Source organism: Medicago sativa, chromosome 3 (genome assembly GCF_051527215.1).
Source record: "Medicago sativa cultivar Bolivia chromosome 3, Bolivia_mono, whole genome shotgun sequence".
Lineage (NCBI taxonomy): Eukaryota > Viridiplantae > Streptophyta > Magnoliopsida > Fabales > Fabaceae > Medicago > Medicago sativa.
This window is the reverse complement of record NC_140751.1, coordinates 28,824,582-28,842,082: the sequence shown is the minus strand read 5'-3', so window position 1 is coordinate 28,842,082 and position 17,501 is coordinate 28,824,582. Positions and strand designations below refer to the sequence as shown.

General features: G+C 34.2%; 2 protein-coding genes across 2 annotated transcripts; both read left to right on the top strand.

Moving 5' to 3' along the window:
• The first annotated feature begins 271 nt into the window (after positions 1-271).
• Positions 272-6,659, top strand: LOC146936950 (Acyl-CoA N-acyltransferases (NAT) superfamily protein). The gene is made up of 2 exons (XM_085751493.1): positions 272-658; positions 6,224-6,659. The coding sequence occupies exons 1-2, from the start codon at positions 359-361 to the stop codon at positions 6,473-6,475; spliced, it is 552 nt and encodes a 183-aa protein (XP_085607619.1). The 5' UTR covers positions 272-358; the 3' UTR covers positions 6,476-6,659.
• A 1,415-nt stretch (positions 6,660-8,074) lies between these two features.
• On the top strand, positions 8,075-10,282 carry LOC146936949 (F-box/kelch-repeat protein At3g23880-like). Its single transcript, XM_085751492.1, has 2 exons — positions 8,075-8,393; positions 8,840-10,282. Exon 2 carries the CDS (start codon positions 8,896-8,898, stop codon positions 10,024-10,026), a length of 1,131 nt encoding a protein of 376 aa, XP_085607618.1. The 5' UTR covers positions 8,075-8,393; positions 8,840-8,895; the 3' UTR covers positions 10,027-10,282.
• Positions 10,283-17,501: the final 7,219 nt, after the last annotated feature.

Genomic DNA, 17,501 nt, shown 5'->3' with positions numbered 1-17,501 from the left:
TTGTTATATATTTAATAATTTTTTTAAGATATATATTTAATAATTGATATACAACACATAATTTATTAAACTTTTGTACAACCGACGATGTATATAAATTAAGCTCATACTTATATTAGGAAAAAAAAAAGATAGATGCTCAATATTCTAATTTTTTTTTTTGTCAAATACTCTCTCTAATCTATATCCAAGAAATTCAAACTTCGACCAATGAATTAATATTTAAAATATAATTACCTCAAAAAAATATATTAAATATATTAATGCTTTTATCGAAGCAAATTCTCCCTTCACCATTCGATTCCCCACCCAAATCCTCAAACCAAAACCCTAACCCTAATTCTTCAAATCCACAACAATGGTGTGCATACGCAAAGCCACCGTAAACGACCTACTCGCGATGCAAGCGTGCAATCTCTTCTGCTTACCAGAGAATTACCAGATGAAGTATTATCTCTACCACATCCTTTCATGGCCGCAGCTTCTTTACGTTGCTGAAGATTACAACGGGCGTATTGTTGGGTATGTTCTTGCGAAGATGGAAGAAGAGACGAATGAGTGTCATGGTCATATTACTTCTCTTGCTGTGTTGAGGACTCATCGGAAGTTGGGGATTGCTACTAAGCTTATGACTGCTGCGCAGAATGCTATGGAGCAGGTTTGGTTTGTTTTGATTCTGTTATGAGTTTGGTTTGATTACTTAGTTATCTCGAGTTCGGATTTGCATCGCGGTAGAAAATAGCTGATAACTGATGAGCTAGCTTATAGTTGATAGCCGATAAGTTAATTGATTGAATTTGTAGCGTTGAGTAAAATTAAAGGTTCAACTAACTTATATATAAGTATGAAATGACATAAAAAATATATATTTAATTTTTTTTTTAATTAAAATTAGGGGGGTGAAGTTGGAATAAAATATGACAAGCTATAAGCTACTTGAATTAGCTTATCAATTAACGCTATAAGCTAGTAAAAATAAGCTATAAGCTCATGAGAAAGTGACAGTTATCAAACTGGTCTTTTATAGTCATATGAGCTTATAAGACACTAAGCATAAAATATGATCTTACAAGACATAAGCTATAAGCTCAAAAAAGTGTCTTTTTATTGGAATGATGGACACGACACAGGTGGAAGATTGTAGGATCCATTAGTAGTCCATTTGTTAAAATGGGTCCTACTAATCTATAGTTTATCTCTCTTTAGTCCACTTATTTATGACCGCTTCTCAGAATGCTATGGAACAGGTTTTGTTTGATTATGTTGTTATAAGTTTGTTAGGATTAGTTTGTTATAATTTATGAGTTTGTTACTGGTAGAGATAGTTAGTTAGAATCATTTTTGAGTTAGTTAGGAGTTTATGACTATGGTCCTGTTTGGGAAAAACAACTTAATTAAATGCTTATGGCATAAATGTTTATCATACAAGTGCTCTAAGTATAAGCCATTTATATAGCAAACAATAAATTAAAATCAAACTATTTTTATATAAGCTATGAAAATGAACTGGAAATAGGCTTTCAAGTGCTTATGCTGGTAGATAAGATTGAATAAGTAAATCCAATTCCAAACAGGTCATAAATATCTGCTACTGTCTTGATCGCCGCGGCCACCCATTAGGCTATGGAACACATTTTTACTCATTTTGTTACAATGTTGTTTGGATTAGTTAGTTAGATCACAGTGTTAAGTTACAACATACAAGTCTGTTTGGATAAACAACCTAATTAAGCTATAAACGTTTATCATATAAGTGCGTACATATAAGCTATTTCTGTAATAAAAAATGAAGTCACATGTTTTCATATAAGCTACACATTGTTTTAATAATTTTCCTAGGGAGCTTATGGAAATAAGTTAAAAACAGCTTATAAATATGTTGTTATAAGTTTGTTATAATTTACACATGTCTTTTAGTGTTAAGAGATAGTTGGAATCGTTTTTAGAGTTCGTTGGGAGTTTGTGACTATGGTCCTTTTGGATAAGCAACTTAAATAAGCTATAATCCCCGTTTTGATAATCAGCTTAATTTTCAGGTTACAACACAAAATCTTATCATGATAAGAGTTTATGTATAAGCTATTTTTACAACAAAAGATAAAATAAAGTTAAATTGTTTTTGTATAAGCTATTTTTATAAGCTTTTTTTGAGGCCGTTATGAAAATAAATCGAAATCAACTTATTAACTTGTCATTGGCTCTTTTTGTAAGTTTCCCAAGCAATCTCACTACTGTTTATGTCAGCTGATAAGATCAAATAGGCAAATCCAAACAGGCCCTAAAAGTTTATCATATAAGCACTTACGCATAAGTTATTTTTATGGTGAAAGATAAACTAAAGCCGAATTGTTTTCATTTAAGCTATAAACTGTTTTCATAAGCTATTCTATGGAGCTTGTGGAAATAAGTTGAGATTAGGTTACACTGACCTAAGCACTTGCAATACTATTTGGGAGAATGAAAACAGTTTATGTTTTAAACTTATTTTCACAAGCTCTGTAGCTTATGGCAACAACTTAGAGCTTATACGAAAACGATTTAATTTATACGAATGCAACTTAGATCTTAATCCGAAACAATTTAAATTTGTTATATAAATAGCTTATACATAAGCACTTATCATGACAATCGCTTACTACTGCTGCACAGAACGCCATGGAATAGATTTGTTTTGGTTCTGTTATAAGTTTGTTTGGATTACTCAGCTGTGTCACGGTGTTTGGTTACAATTTTACTGTTTGAGGTAGTTAAAATCTGTTCTTGATCTTGTTGGGAGTTTGTGTCTATGACAATGTTTGGGTAACCAGCTTAATTATGTGCTTATGCTATAACCAAAGATTGATTAAAGTCAAACTGTTTTCACATAAGGTATAAGTTGTTTTTTGTTTTCGTAAGCTTTACTAGAGAGTTTACGAAAATAACCAGAAAACAACTTGTGGGTATGTCATAAGCTTTTTCTATATGCTCTCTCAAACAGTGTCACTAGTGTTAATGTTAGTAGATAAGCTCAAATCGTCAATAGTCAATACTCAATGCAAACAAACCTTGTAAATAGTTTTTACAGATCTGTTATGCTTAACCGCCACTCAAAATGCCATTTAACAAGTTTGTTAGACGTTATATTTTGTTTGGGTTAGTTAGTTACATCAAAGCGTTTAGTTTAACTTACAAGATTTTACTGATACAGTTATAATCATTTTTAGAGTTAGTTGGGAGTTTGATACTTAGGTATGTTTGGATAGATTACTTAATTAAGTACGTATAGCACAAACGCCTATCATATAAGTGCTGAAACTGTTTTCATATAAGCTATAAACTATCATAGATAGCTTATGGAAATATGCTGAAAAAAACTTATGGACATGTCATAAACTGTTTCCATAAGCTCTCTCAAACACTCACAATTGTTTAATGGACATTGCTTAAGTTGTTTTCATAAGCTCTCTCACAGCCTCGAATAAGTCAATCCAAACTGGCCCTAACTATCTGTTACGGTTCTGTTATAATTTATATATAAGCTCATGATCTCTGCCCAAAATGCTATGGAACAGGTTTATACTGATTATGTTACAAGTTTGTTCAGATTAGTTACCGTTACTGTTACTGTTGCAATCATTAGAGTTGCTTGTCAAAAAAAGAATCCTTAAAGTTAGTTGGGAATTTGTGCCTGTAACTCTGTTAGGGTTTTGTTATACTTAAGCTCATGACCACACCACAGCTGAAAATGCCATGGAATAGGTTTCTCTCTAATTCTGTTGCAAGTTTGTTTGTAGTTGGTTTCATCTTTAGAGTTATTTACATCACACTGAGTCACGGGGTTCAATTACTAGTTTGTGTATTGCTTTACAAAAAACCTACTAGTTTGTGTTTTTATGATTGACAAGTGATAATAAGTGAGTAGTTATTTAAGTTTTTAAGGTTTGAACATTGGACCTCCTGCTTAAAACTACTATGGTGTCTATTAACCCACCAACCTAGGAAATGCTTATTATAATGTGTTTAGGCAAACAATTTGGTGTCTATTATGCCATCAACTTTGAAAATGCTTATTATAGTGTATTTGGGTAAACAATTTAATTAAGTGTATTAAAAAAATGTTTATTATATAAGACTTTTTCTAGTCACACCCCAAAAAAAATCTAGTTACACCCAAAATCTATTAAAATTAAGTCATAATACCGAGAAAGCCCTTGTTCATACAAAAATTTCAAAAGCAATTTTTTCATCTCTGGGTAACTCTTCACCTCTCAAAATATCCATTAAAAGTGACCGATTTTGACAAACAGCTAAAGATTCGAGCATAAGGTCTTCTATCAATACTCTATTGCATAACTATATCACCATTTCAATGACTTTTATTTTATTTATTTTTCTTCAGTATTTTGCGTTTTCAATCGTATGCAAACACAATTGATACATTGCTGGAAAATCATAATTTCCAGATACGTGAATTCAATTCACGTAGGTGTCCATGAACCGAGTTCACTTGTATTTAGGAATAGAATAAGTATACTTGAATTGAATTTCTTTTGGAGAACCTGAGTCATTTGAATTGTCAACAAACTCTACTTCTCTTTGTTATTGGTTCAAGCTATGTAATCTGAGAATTCCACTTACACATTCAATTTTTTTAGGAACAACTTACATATTCAATTGGCCTTCTTCCTTTTGATGGGGGTGTGACAGGTACATGGTGCGAGTGTGACAAGAATCTATGCCAAAATTTTGTAGCTTACACATACAGGCGAATTGAATAACAATTTATGTGAAAATTGAAGGTGAGCGTAAAGTGAAATAACATGTGTATCAAAAACCGAGTGATACATACGCGAACTTGGTTCACGTCAATTTTCATAAGTATGTGAATTTAATCTACGTATACCTCTATCACTAATAACTAAACAGAACACACAAATAACCCATTGGGGGTATTTTTGTCTAAGATGGGTGTAACTAGAAGTTTATAGGTTGTAACTAATAAATCATTATATAATAAGAGATTCTATGTATATGTATCGATAAACAAAGAGAAAATGAGATTAAACTATTTTCATATAAGTTATAAGCTGATTTCATGGGTAGGCTAATGAAATAAGCTAAGCGTGACTTATGAATATGTTAAAAGCTATTTTTATAAGCTTTCACACACTAACACTTGCTCAAGTGATTATAACACATGATAAGTTGAAATAATCTCCTCCAAATAAACCCAAAGTTAACGTCATGCTTACAATTAGTTCACATCTAATTTAAGTATTTGTTACAATTTTGTTAGTTAGGTCCAAGTCCAACTAGTTTGGATTAGATTCTAGTTCTAGGAGATTCTCCAGTTTCTAGTCTTAACGTACAAGAAAGTCTTATGAGGTTATTGGTGATTCTGTTGCAAGTTGTTTGTTAAGAGTTAGTTATATCACAATGTTCAGTTACAAACTGTTACTGCTATAGTTGTGAGACTGTAACTATTAGTTACAGTTTTGTTAGTTGGGTCCAATTAGTTTAGCTTGTAAAAGATTCTTAGCTGAAATAAGAATCTAATTCTTAACTTACGCTTACTAAATAGGTTTTTATGGGTTTACTGGTGTTTATGGACTAGTTTGATGAGAGAGTTCATATAAAGATGAGCTGCGATGGTTGATTTTGACATGTGAGAATTTATTAGAATATTCATAATTATTATAAGATTATTATTTCAATCATTCTTTTAGTACGAATATTTTGTTGAAAATTTTATTCAATTTGCATTTCAATTAGTTGTGTGTGACACTTTGGGTGCGTTTGAAATAGCTTTTACAACTTATCTGGTCTTAATCTTATAGCATAAACACTAGTGGCGTTTATGGAAAAGTTATATGGGAGAGTTTGTTAAAAGGTTGTGGTGGAAGAGTTGATTTTTACAGATTAGAGAGTGAGCTATTAGATTAAATGCTGATAGGTATTACAATATCATTTTAACTTTTTTTTTCCTTCCTACAAGTGGTTTCTTGGGAAGTTTTTCTAAATTTGCTCATAGTTGGTTGCCTATGTATACCACAATTCAATTCAGTTAGACACTTACGGATATGCTGATTTTCTCTCTCATTTTCTTGATATTTCTCACTCTTTATAGCAGATCCTTTAGTTCTACAATTCTATCTGTTAGGAGTTAGATTCATCAAGTTAAATGTGTTCTTGTAATGGGACTTGGTGTAAAATTTAATCTGATTACTTACTGTGTGTGATACAGGTGTTTGGTGCTGAGTACGTGTCTCTGCACGTCAGGAAAAGCAACCGTGCCGCTTTTAATTTGTACACAGAGACCTTGGGGTACAAGATTCATGATGTGGAGGCTAAGTATTATGCTGACGGTGAGGATGCTTACGACATGAGGAAGCAACTCAAGGGGAAGACGATACATCCACCACAGCATCATCATCACCACCACCACCACGGCGGTGGTTGTTGTTCTGGAGAGGCCAAGGGGAATGCTAAAGCCTGATTGTGTATGCAATCCCCTACCCCACCACAATTTTTTTGCCAGTTTCTTGAGTGTCTTTGTTGTGAAAACAATCAGAACTTTGTTGACTAGCTTGATATTGAGAAGATTGGTAATATGTTGCCGAATAATGCTCTCTGTTACTTGTTGCACGCTTATTTAGTTATGTTCGCTATTTTTTCACTTTGTAGTTGTGGATTTACTATATTTTTTTTAATGAATGCACCCCTTTGTGGTCCATCATGCCATGATGCTTGATTATGGTTGGATTCAAATATCTTTGCTTTTATGTCATGGTGTATACACAGAGAGATGGCAGAGAGAAATGTTAATTCAGAGAGAAAGAGGTAGAAAGTTAAACTAAATATCTGTCTTTGTCAATGCTTAAACTATACTGTCTAGACTTGTTATACTAGTGATTCTGTGACAGACGTTAATTTTGGAACAGTTCTATTGTATGCTTTTTGGTTTCATGCATGTATTAAGACACCGTCGACTCATGTTGTCTTCTTTTGGAATGGAATGGACGCGTGTTTAGTTTGGTGTGAACTAAATATTCTATGCGAGCAACTGTAGAGATTAGTTTAATGAGTAGTAAAACCACAATGAACGGTAAAACTCTCCCACGATCAACACATGTTAATATTTGGAATCATATTTTTTTTCTAGTGTTTTAAAAATAGTCATCTTCAGATTTGTTGGATAACTGTCAACACCCTCTGCGTATGTTCCCTTGAAAAAAAAGAAAAAAATACCCTCTGCCTATGTAACTATAACATAAACAAAGGCACTCTTGTATAATCAATGTATGTATCTAGTTCAGCTATGACAGTATCTAGTTCATTGAAAGTACTTCTGGAGTATAAACTGTAATATGTCCATGCCTCAACTATGACAGCAAATCCAAAATCGAACAAAGTGATTTTGGAGAAGGTGCACTATATTTTACCGTCACATCACAACGAGGGACATTACACATGTGAACTAGATAAAATGGATTGATTATATTGATTATAAATCTTGAGGAGGAAGTATGCTTGCTTAGATACAAACCCAAATAAATATATTTGAACACACGCAAAACCAAAAGAAAATAGAAGAGAATGAAATTGAATAATGCTAATTGATGTGACTAAATAATTTTTCTTAAATTTTACTCATTTAATGTGAGAGTTCCTAAATGAAATTGATTTATGATTTTGTCCATACAAAATTTTCTCCTTCTTGAAAAAATGGCAGGTCACGGGTGGCTTAAAGGTGCCAATAACTTAGTTTATACCAGACATGGCTTAGTTCAGATTTATTGACTATAATTTAGGCTAAAATGTATTTTTTATCGTTGTAAATATGACTCATTTGAGTTTTGATCCTTAAAAAAAAACTTTTGAAAAACGTTACCGTAATTTCTTTTGTTTTTTAAAATAATTTCCGAACCAACTTGTTTGTTGATTTGTCCCATTTTTATCCATGTGGCAGGGGTTTATTGTGCAAAGTTGGTCATGTGGCAGACACGTGGCATTTATCTTATTTTAAACATTTTATAAATTATTTTAATAAAAGTAAAATTGATTTTCAAAATTAAAAAAAATTTAATTTTTAATTACAAAACCCTTTTCTTCATCCAGCACCATCATCTTCTTCATTCTCTTTCTTCATCTTCTTCTTCTCCCACCTCTTCTCTCCCTCCATAACTACCTCATCAACACCGGCTACACCACTCACATCCCCTTTTCATCAATAACCAAAACTCACTTCCCAGTTTACCCTCAATCTACCACACTGCTAGGGTTTTCACCAAATCAACCAAATACTCTTTCTCCGTTAAAATCAAAGTAACCCATTTGGTTCATTTTCACTTTCACGCCTTTAATTCCTCAAATCTCAATCTGGGTCGTGCTAAATTTCAAATCTTGGTTAATGGGTATGTTGTTTTAAGCAATTTTACACGTTTTGTTGTTGATAGTTAAAGAAACGGGGAATTAGTCACTTTAGTCCCTGAATCGGAAGGGATTCGTCACTTTAGTCCCTGAATGCAGATAAATTGCAAAATAGTCCCTGAATGTAGACTTTGTTAGTCAATTTAGTCCCTGAATGCAAGCTTCGTTAGTCAATTTAGTCCCTGAATGTAGACTTCGTTAGTCACTTTAGTCCCTGAAATTGACCATGCAGGGACTGTTTTGCAATTTCTCTTCATTCAGGGACTAAAATGACGAATCCTCTCCCATTCAGGGACTAAAGTGACTAATTCCCCTTAAAGAAACCATAGGGTTGTTGAATATCTTATTTATATTTAATTATTTTTAATTTATTTGTTTGGTTTATTTCAAAATTGACATGTTGGGCATAGCATCATCACATTCCATGTAGGAAGAGTATTGAACTTGTGAAGAGTACCAAAGAAGGATTAATACTTTATCTATCAGATGGAGAACAAGACCGACCTGTATCTGCCTCATGAATTGATCATACAAATCATGTTGAGGTTACCTGTGAAGTCTCTTATACGTTTTAAGTGCGTTTGTAAGTCATGGTTAACTCTTATCTCTGATCATAACTTTGCAAAGTCACATTTTGAACTTTCCGCTGCAACACACACAAATAGAATTGTGTTCATGTCAACTCTAGCTCTTGAAACTCGATGCATAGATTTTGAAGCATCGCTTAACGATGATTCTGCTTCTACTTCACTGAACCTTGATTTTATGCCTCCCGAATCTTATTCTAATCTTGAAATTAAAAGTTCATGTAGAGGATTTATAGTTTTGACTTGTTCTTCAAGCATTTATCTATGGAATCCATCGACCGGACATCACAAACAAATACCTTTTCCTCCTTCCAATTTAGATGCCCAATATTCATGTTGTCTGTATGGTTTTGGGTACGACCATTCAAGAGATGATTACTTGGTGGTATCAGTGTCCTATGATACGAGTAAAGGCTCAATAGAAGATAATATTTCATCACATTTGGAGTTTTTTTCATTGAGAGCTAATACATGGAAAGATATTGAGTGTCCTGGATTGGTGAAGTATAATCACTTCCCTTATTATATGAATGCAAATGATGATCCCAAAGTAGGGACGCTCTTTAATGGGACTATTCATTGGTTCTCTTTTCGCAATGATTTATCAATGGATGTTATTGTTGGCTTTGATTTAGTGGAAAGGAAATTTTTTGAGATGCCTTTTCCAGATGGGTTTGACCATGAACCTATAGATTGTGATTTGTGGATATTTGGAGAATTTCTCAGTCTATGGGCTATGGAGGATGGAACAATTGAAATATGGGTTATGAAAGAATACAAAGTGCATTCGTCTTGGGTTAAAACTCTTGTCCTATCTATTGATGACATTTCCATTGAGTACTATCCCCCAATATGCTCTACAAAAAGTGGTGGTATTATTGGAACAAACGGTGGCACTGGATTGGTGAAGTATGATGGCAATGGTCAGTTGCTAGAGAATCGCTCATACTATAACGAACCATGTGAACCCCTAGTGGCTATGTATACAGAGTCTCTGCTTTCACTCCCTGGTGACAGTGATCAAGCTTAAAATGATGACACAAACAAGAAGAATGAAGATGTAAAATATACTTCAACTTTTTCTGAACATTTATAATGTATTATAAACTCTTGCACTTGTTGGGTATTAAGTGTTTGTAATATGATCCAGTTTGCCGCACTAGCTAAATGCTATATGTCATGAAATGTTTATTGGTCATATATTTGTAATGATTATTGAAAAAGTTGACAACTTTGTTTGTGTGATTCACAGTTACTTATGCATGTGTAACTTGCTTGAGTTCTAATGTGGGTTGTGTTCCTTGTTTGCATTTGTTTTATAAGATAATGGTAGTTTATTTGATGAGTTTATGCCTTTTGATCAAGATAGTGCAATTGTTTGGCCCTTACTATTTCTCTGTTTCAAACCAGAAAGAAAACTTCTCTGTTAAATCACCACTGATACTAAATAGTGCTACAGTTACAACTATGGCTTTGCACTTTATTCAATGAACAAAGCTAATATTAATTGGAGGAAAATTTTAACACATCAGAATGTTTAAATTGAACACAATTAAAAGTCTTAGCACTTTATTCAATTAATAAATGTAAGAAAAACAAAATAGATTTTTTTAACAAATCGGCATGTCTTTACAGAGTTGTATATCAGTAAGAAATATTTAACAAATCCGAACATGACCATAATAGTAACTTAACACAAGGCCATCAATGTTAATTCTATTTGTGTGTGTGCTCTAGGAAGAAATTGGATTGCTTGAACATCTAAAAAATACACAATTCAACCAAAGATGGTGAACTTTTTGGCATTGTTTGTATAAAACACTAACCCGAATTAACAATTCCAGATTACTGCACTATTCACAATTACTAAGCTAGCTTCTGTCGGTTGTACAAATTTCAGGAGTCAGGACCATCCTCTCATATATCTCTTGCAAATCCATTACATTCCAGAGGGAATTATAATAGGGAATCTGAATCACTGGTATATATGGCTGTAGCAGAGAGAATGAACATTGACTTCCTGTCAATTTGATATTGCAGTGACCTTTCTTACAATTTGAAACTGTTTCCAGAGAAAGTAGTCTTTAAAAACTATAATAGAAGCATATATTATAGTTTCGCATATCTGTCTTATATAAACTGTGACCTTTTTTTTTTAAATTTACTAGAACAGCTCATATCCATGGCGAGAATTTATTATAACAGTTCATATCCAAGCACACGACGTACCCCAGATAAGAGTAAAATGTACAAAGCACTGCTAGGCATCCAAATACAAAGTCTGTGGCGCAACACCATTCAAGATAGAAAAACCAACAGAGGCGAAACAAGCACCCTGTGAAACATCAATATCCAAACAATTTGCAAAATAGACCAAAGATCACAAATCCAAACCCCACATGACAGTTCAAAAACCAGAAAAGAGAACACAACTCCAGGATATAGAGACTACGCGGGCAAAAAAAGACTTACAGCGGCAGACTATAAAAACTGTGACTTGCAAAGTGAAACAAAGGTTTTCAGTTACCGTTGTTTATAAGAAAATGTATCAAGTTCATATTTTCAAATCGAACTGTTTTAAACAGAATTGCACATGTGCGAAACCAACTGAACTAGTACACTATGAACCAAACTGAGCTGAATTAAACTACTTCTTGTATGAACCGAAACCAACTATTTTTTTAGTGTTGAATTGATTTTGAAGAGTTCAAAATCTGAATGTTTTGTTTTTTAAGTACTTTAAAATTGGGATTTAAAACTTCATAGCGGGGTTTTAACAATTCAAAAATTGAAGTCCCACACAACAAAAACAAGAAAAAATAATCAAGTATTCTGAACCTATATATACACTAGTTGACATGGTAAATTATATATGGAAAATATTGCCAAAAGTGAAACCTGTAATTTCACATGTTTATTAAACTTGTTCTGAAATATTATGTACCCGAGCTAAAATGTTTGATATTGAAAAAATCACTTAAATCAATAAACACCAAGAAAGTACATTTAATGCTTCTTTGACGTTTATACCTGACCAGCCTAGGGGTGGGCAAAAAAACCAAAAACTGAATTAAACTATTGAACTGAACTGAACCAAAAAAAAACTGAACCATTACAGTTCTGAAACTGAACTGAAACAGTTCAGTTCGATTCGAAACAGTTCAGTTTAGTTCGGAGCAGTTCAATTCAGTTCGGTAACTAAAATTCAATTTCATTTATTTTTTTCATATTTTTTTCAAATGTATCAATAATAACAGTTCAGTTCAGTTCGGAACAGTTCAGTTCGGTTTGAAACAGTTCAGTTCAGTTCGAAATGCAAATAATTCAATTCAGTTCAGTTATTTTAAATTTAGCAAACAGTTCAGTTTTCATCCCGAACTGAACCATGCCCACCCCTAGCCTCAATAGCAAGAATGAATACCACATCATGTAATCTGTTATATCCGCCGTGAAAAAAGTTTTCATGGCTTCCATCTTATAATATAAACTTTTGACAAACAGTCAAATGTCAGCATCGTTTCTGGAGATTTTTTTAATGAGTGAAATTTAATAAACCATAATTTAAATTTACATGGAAATTTTTTAGGGGAAAAAAAAAGTAAGTTTCAGGGCTCCTAAATTCAAAGATATAAGAGTGAAAATTTGAGAATACTTAAAGAAAGAATCTTTCGTCAACTTTTTGAATCATATATGTGCTAAATTTTGCAGACTCAAGGCATATGTTATATTAATATTATATTAGAGAACGTGTACTCGGTAGAAGTGACACCAACAAACTCAAGTAACTGAAGACGGTATTTGTTGGTCTTATAAGTGGAATTCAACTCAAGCACCCTAGAGAACCTGTTAAACAACTTAATACCATTTGGATGCGCCTAGAAAATATCACTGACATCACCGGAATCAAGATACTTCTTACAATGATACAAATACTCATTCTCAACCAATGATTTCAATGTTGCATGTCTATTATCGTACCCCTAATAATCTGTCTATACCTATGACAAACATTATAAATATGCATGATAATAGTTGAAGTTCTACTGTTCCTTTTCCTTAAATTTGTAACAATTTGCCTCAAAGGAACATTTGAGTCTGTCAACTCATGAAGATATATACTTTAATTTGGGTTGAGACGTCCGGCGGTTTTATGGCTTTTCAACATAGCTTCCATCTAATTAGCTTCCATCTAATGGTTGTGTCTGAAGGTGAGAAAAAACACAAGAAGGGGGGTTGAATTGTGTTTTGAAAAAATTCTTCGTTTCTCCTAAAAACTGAACACACTGATCAGAAGCTAAGTGAGACAGCTTCTGAAGTGATAATCAGAATCTAAATGCAGCGGAATAAAACAGAGAGAGAGAAGAAGAACGACACAAAGCAATTATACTGGTTCCTTCCACAATCCGGAAGTAGTCCAGTCCCCCTTGCACTTCCAAGGAAATTTCACTATGAGTAATATCTGATTACAAATGCTCAAGCACACAAGCAAGAGACTTCCAATGCTCAAGCACACAAGCAAGAGACTTCCTGCTCAAGCACAACTGCAAGAGACTTCCTAACTAAACAAAATTACACAGAAAATTGTTTAAGGTTGAACACTTGATATACAATCAGAGGTGCTCACAATACAAATCAGATACAGACTCAATGAACTTAAGAATTTCTAAAATATGACTTTGAGACACAGAAATTCTAAGTGAATGCAGAACAATTTCAGCAGAGATTTGGCACTTGTAAAAATGTTATGAGTCTTTCGTTCAGCGTTCATGCATTGCCAAATCTCTAGGTCTTTACTCCTTTATATAGAGGTGTGAAAGAGACGTTGTGAAATTGCCAGCACACCAAAGAGTCGTTGTTGAAGCTTGATCTTTCACCAATGATCTTTTGCCTGATTTGGTTGTTGTCCTATGAATAACCAATTTGAAATCCATTCCTTATCCAAAGGAACATATATGCAGGCGAGACCGTATTCTGGAGCTGTTTTCTTGTCTTGAAGCGTGGACACAAAACAGAGTAGTGGAGAACGTGGTTGTACAATTCGTACAAAGTACAATGTCAACGCTTTCGTCCAAATTGCAAGCACAAGCCTTCAAACACCTTTGAAATGACCGTTGCAAAATTCCACTAATCCTTTGTTTGTGTTTTCGAATCCAATAGACACCTTTTGCATTGATAATTCTTCAATTCTTGAATCTTTTGCAAATCCAGTTGAGATTTAGCTTCTGGTGAAATAGCTTCTGATGAGGCAGCTTCTGATGATGCAGCTTCTGATGATGCAACTTCTGATGATATGACTTCTGCAGCTTCTGATGATGCAGCTTCTGATGATATGACTTCTGGACTTCTTGTCTTCAGGAGCACTATTCTTACTTCAGAAGCGTCTTAACTTCAGGAGCACTATCCTTACTTCAGAAGCGACTTAACTTCAGGAGCGCTTTTTCCCTTCAGTAACAAGTTGCCTTCAGGAGCGTCCAAGCTTCAAATTTTTGTTGTTTCCTTTGCTCTTTATTTGCTCATTCAGAACCAATGATGATGTAACTTTATAATTATGGTCCTGTACACTTGAACAAATATTAGCTAGTCCAATTTACAATTTTTAATACCTTGTTATCATCAAAACTCTTTAAGGTTCATTGTTAAACACATTTTGTTCCAACAATCTCCCCCTTTTTGATGATGACAAACAAAAGTATTTAAAATTGATCAATTGTTGTTAATCTAATTAACAAGTTGACTTTGGGGTTCTGAGGTTTGTAAGCTCAGAATCTGAGGTTTGTAAGCTCAAACTCCCCCTGAGTCTGATAGTCTTTAAGGTGAGGTTTGTAAGCTCCCCCTAAGTTCTATCCAGGTTAATTAAATTCATTTTTCGCACAATAAAAATATCAGAGCTTTAAAAAAAATTGAATCAATGAAAGAATTAACTTATAGATAAGAAGAATGGTTCAATTAATTTTACTTGAATTTTGATACTTCTTCGTTCGTTCATAGCTTATACCAATAAGGTAAAAAAAAAAAAATGATAGAAGTTTTTCAAAAATTTCAAGTGCCATTAATGTTAATGGGGCTCAGAGCCTTTAAATACTTGTCACATATACTCCCCCTTTTGTCATTATCAAAAAAAATGATATAAAAAATAAGCATAAAAGACAAAAAGATTTGAGAAAAACTTAAACATGAGAGAGTATACTAAGAAATTAACTAAATAAATCAGACCAAAGTATATGAACATGAATATCCAAATATCAGAAGCAACTAAGCAGTCAGAATCATTTAAGCATTCAGAAGCATAGAAAAATAAAACAGGATGGTTTCAGAAGCAAGGACTAAAAAATTTAAAACACACAGCAAACAAAAGATAACACTAAGGTGTGCAACTAATGGTTGGTTTGTTGTTGTTTCTTCATCTCCTCCATTTCTTCAATTTTCTTCTGCAACAGTTCTTCAAGCTGTTGTTGCCTCTGGAGAAGAGCTTGTTCCCTTTCTCTAGCCTCTTGCTGCTGCTGTGCCATCTGTTTCTTTAGAAGCTTACACAACCTTGCTTCTCTGGTCAAGTAGTCCGTTTCTAAGAAGAAAGGCTGGTTTGCCAGAAGCAGTGTAGAACTTCTTACTCTGAGACTCTGATTCAGTTTTTCCATAAGCCTTCTGACTGAAGCTTGCTTGACTCTGATGCACATAGCCTTTATGTTTTCAATGAGCTCATTTGCCCGGTTCTGAAGAGATACCCAGGAGTCTTCATATGCATTGGTGAGATCAATTGACCTTCTTTGATCCACCAGATTATGCATTTGACTAAGGATTGTGAGAAGCTCAGCATTAATATATTCAGATTCCAGGATGTTTGTGGGTGGTTGTTCAAGGGTTTCAAGATCAGAATCACTGATTTCCAGGTCTTGAACAGGGTTAGGAACTGGAATGGTAAAGTGTGTTTGTGTGTTTGAAGATGAGGGCTGGTCAGAAGCAATGTGTGCGGTAGAGGTTGAGGCTTGGACATTGACTTGAGAGTTGTCAATATCCATGGGAGTTGGTTGTGGGGAGTGTTCAATTTCAGTTGGTGGTTGTTGTGGTGAAGTTGATGTATGAGTGTTGAGTTGGGGGTCAATGGTAGCTGTTGGTGATTGTGGGGGTGTTGTGGGTTTATGTGGTTCAGGTGTGTGTTGATGGGGGTTTTCTGAAACAACATTTTTCAGAAGCAGCTGCTTCTGGAGTTGTTTTAGAGGCCTTTTCTGAGTTAAATTCAACATTTTCTGGAGGAATCATGTTGAGAGGTTGAATGTTAAGGGGTTGAGGGTTAATGCGAAAGATAGTATCAATGACTCTTTCTCTCTGCTCAGCCATTTCAGCCAACTTCTCATTAATTATGTGACCAACTGGTTCATAAGTAGTTGACTGAGAGGGCTTTGTGTTGGTTTTGGTTGATGTTTACTGGCTTTTTACTGGTTTTTGAAAAAGTTGGGCTAAGGGTATATCATCATCAGAATCTGAAGATGATGATGAGGATTTTGAAGAAGGTGAAGGAGAGTCACTGGATATCTCATGTACTACATGTTCTGAGTGTGTGAAAATATTACCTGTAGTAGAGGGTTCTGAGCAATCATCTTTAGTAGTGTCAGGGATTTTAAGAAGTTGTGATGCTTCTGTTATTACCCTCTCTTGAAGCTCAGAAGCAATCTCCATAGCTTTTCCAATAGCTTCTGACACATTAGTAGCAGCTTCAGTTTTCTTAGAAACATGAGGAAAGTTCTTGGTTCTCCTTACTGCTTGCTTTCTTTTCTTCTTTGGTATAGCAGGTTGATCAAGAGTAATGCCAACATCCATGATCATCCTGGAATCCATGTCTTTAATGGCTTCTTCAATTGAAGGTACTGATGAACTACCAATCTTGAGCTTGTCAGTAGCAACTTTTGCCTTTTTAGCAGATTGTTCAACCTCTAGATATTGCTCTGCAGTCATCTTCCTTTTTGACTTTCTGCCTCTGGCTCGTGGCAGAGCACCACCATACATTTCCTCTGGAATATCTTCCAATCCGATTCTCTCATTGGTTGCCTCAAAATGTTCCTTGATATAGTACATCTGCACTTCAATGGGATCCTTCTTGCAGATGGGTGGAAAGTCCTTCATAAGATCAGACTTAACAAGTGATTCACTCAAATCTGTATGAAGCTTGGTGACAGCAGGGATCAACTTCATATTCTTGAGGGTTTGTGCATTAATGAACTTTCCAGTTTTAGTATCAAGCAGCTCATCTGTGAAGGCTTCAGCACTGCTTAGCTTGTTCAAGACTCCTCCTTGATAGAATATTTCTGACAAGAGTCTTCCATAAGGTACCCAGGTTCTATTCTGCAGCTGACTCTGTTTCAGACACTCTATCAAGTATTTGAACATATATTTTGGCACGTTCACTTTCTCCTTCTTAATGAAGTGTTGAAGAAAGACCTTTTGTGCCAAATTGGGTTTCTCACTACCACCACATGGAAGTAAGTCCTCATTCTGAATCTTCAGAAGCAG

Bases quoted from the DNA above. Each gene is read 5' to 3' on its own strand.
- LOC146936950 (XM_085751493.1), top strand. From the start codon at position 359: ATGGTGTGCATACGCAAAGCCACCGTAAACGACCTACTCGCGATGCAA. The intron at 659-6,223 runs GTTTGGTTTGTT...TGTGTGATACAG, and splicing joins CGCAGAATGCTATGGAGCAG to GTGTTTGGTGCTGAGTACGT.
- LOC146936949 (XM_085751492.1), top strand. From the start codon at position 8,896: ATGGAGAACAAGACCGACCTGTATCTGCCTCATGAATTGATCATACAA.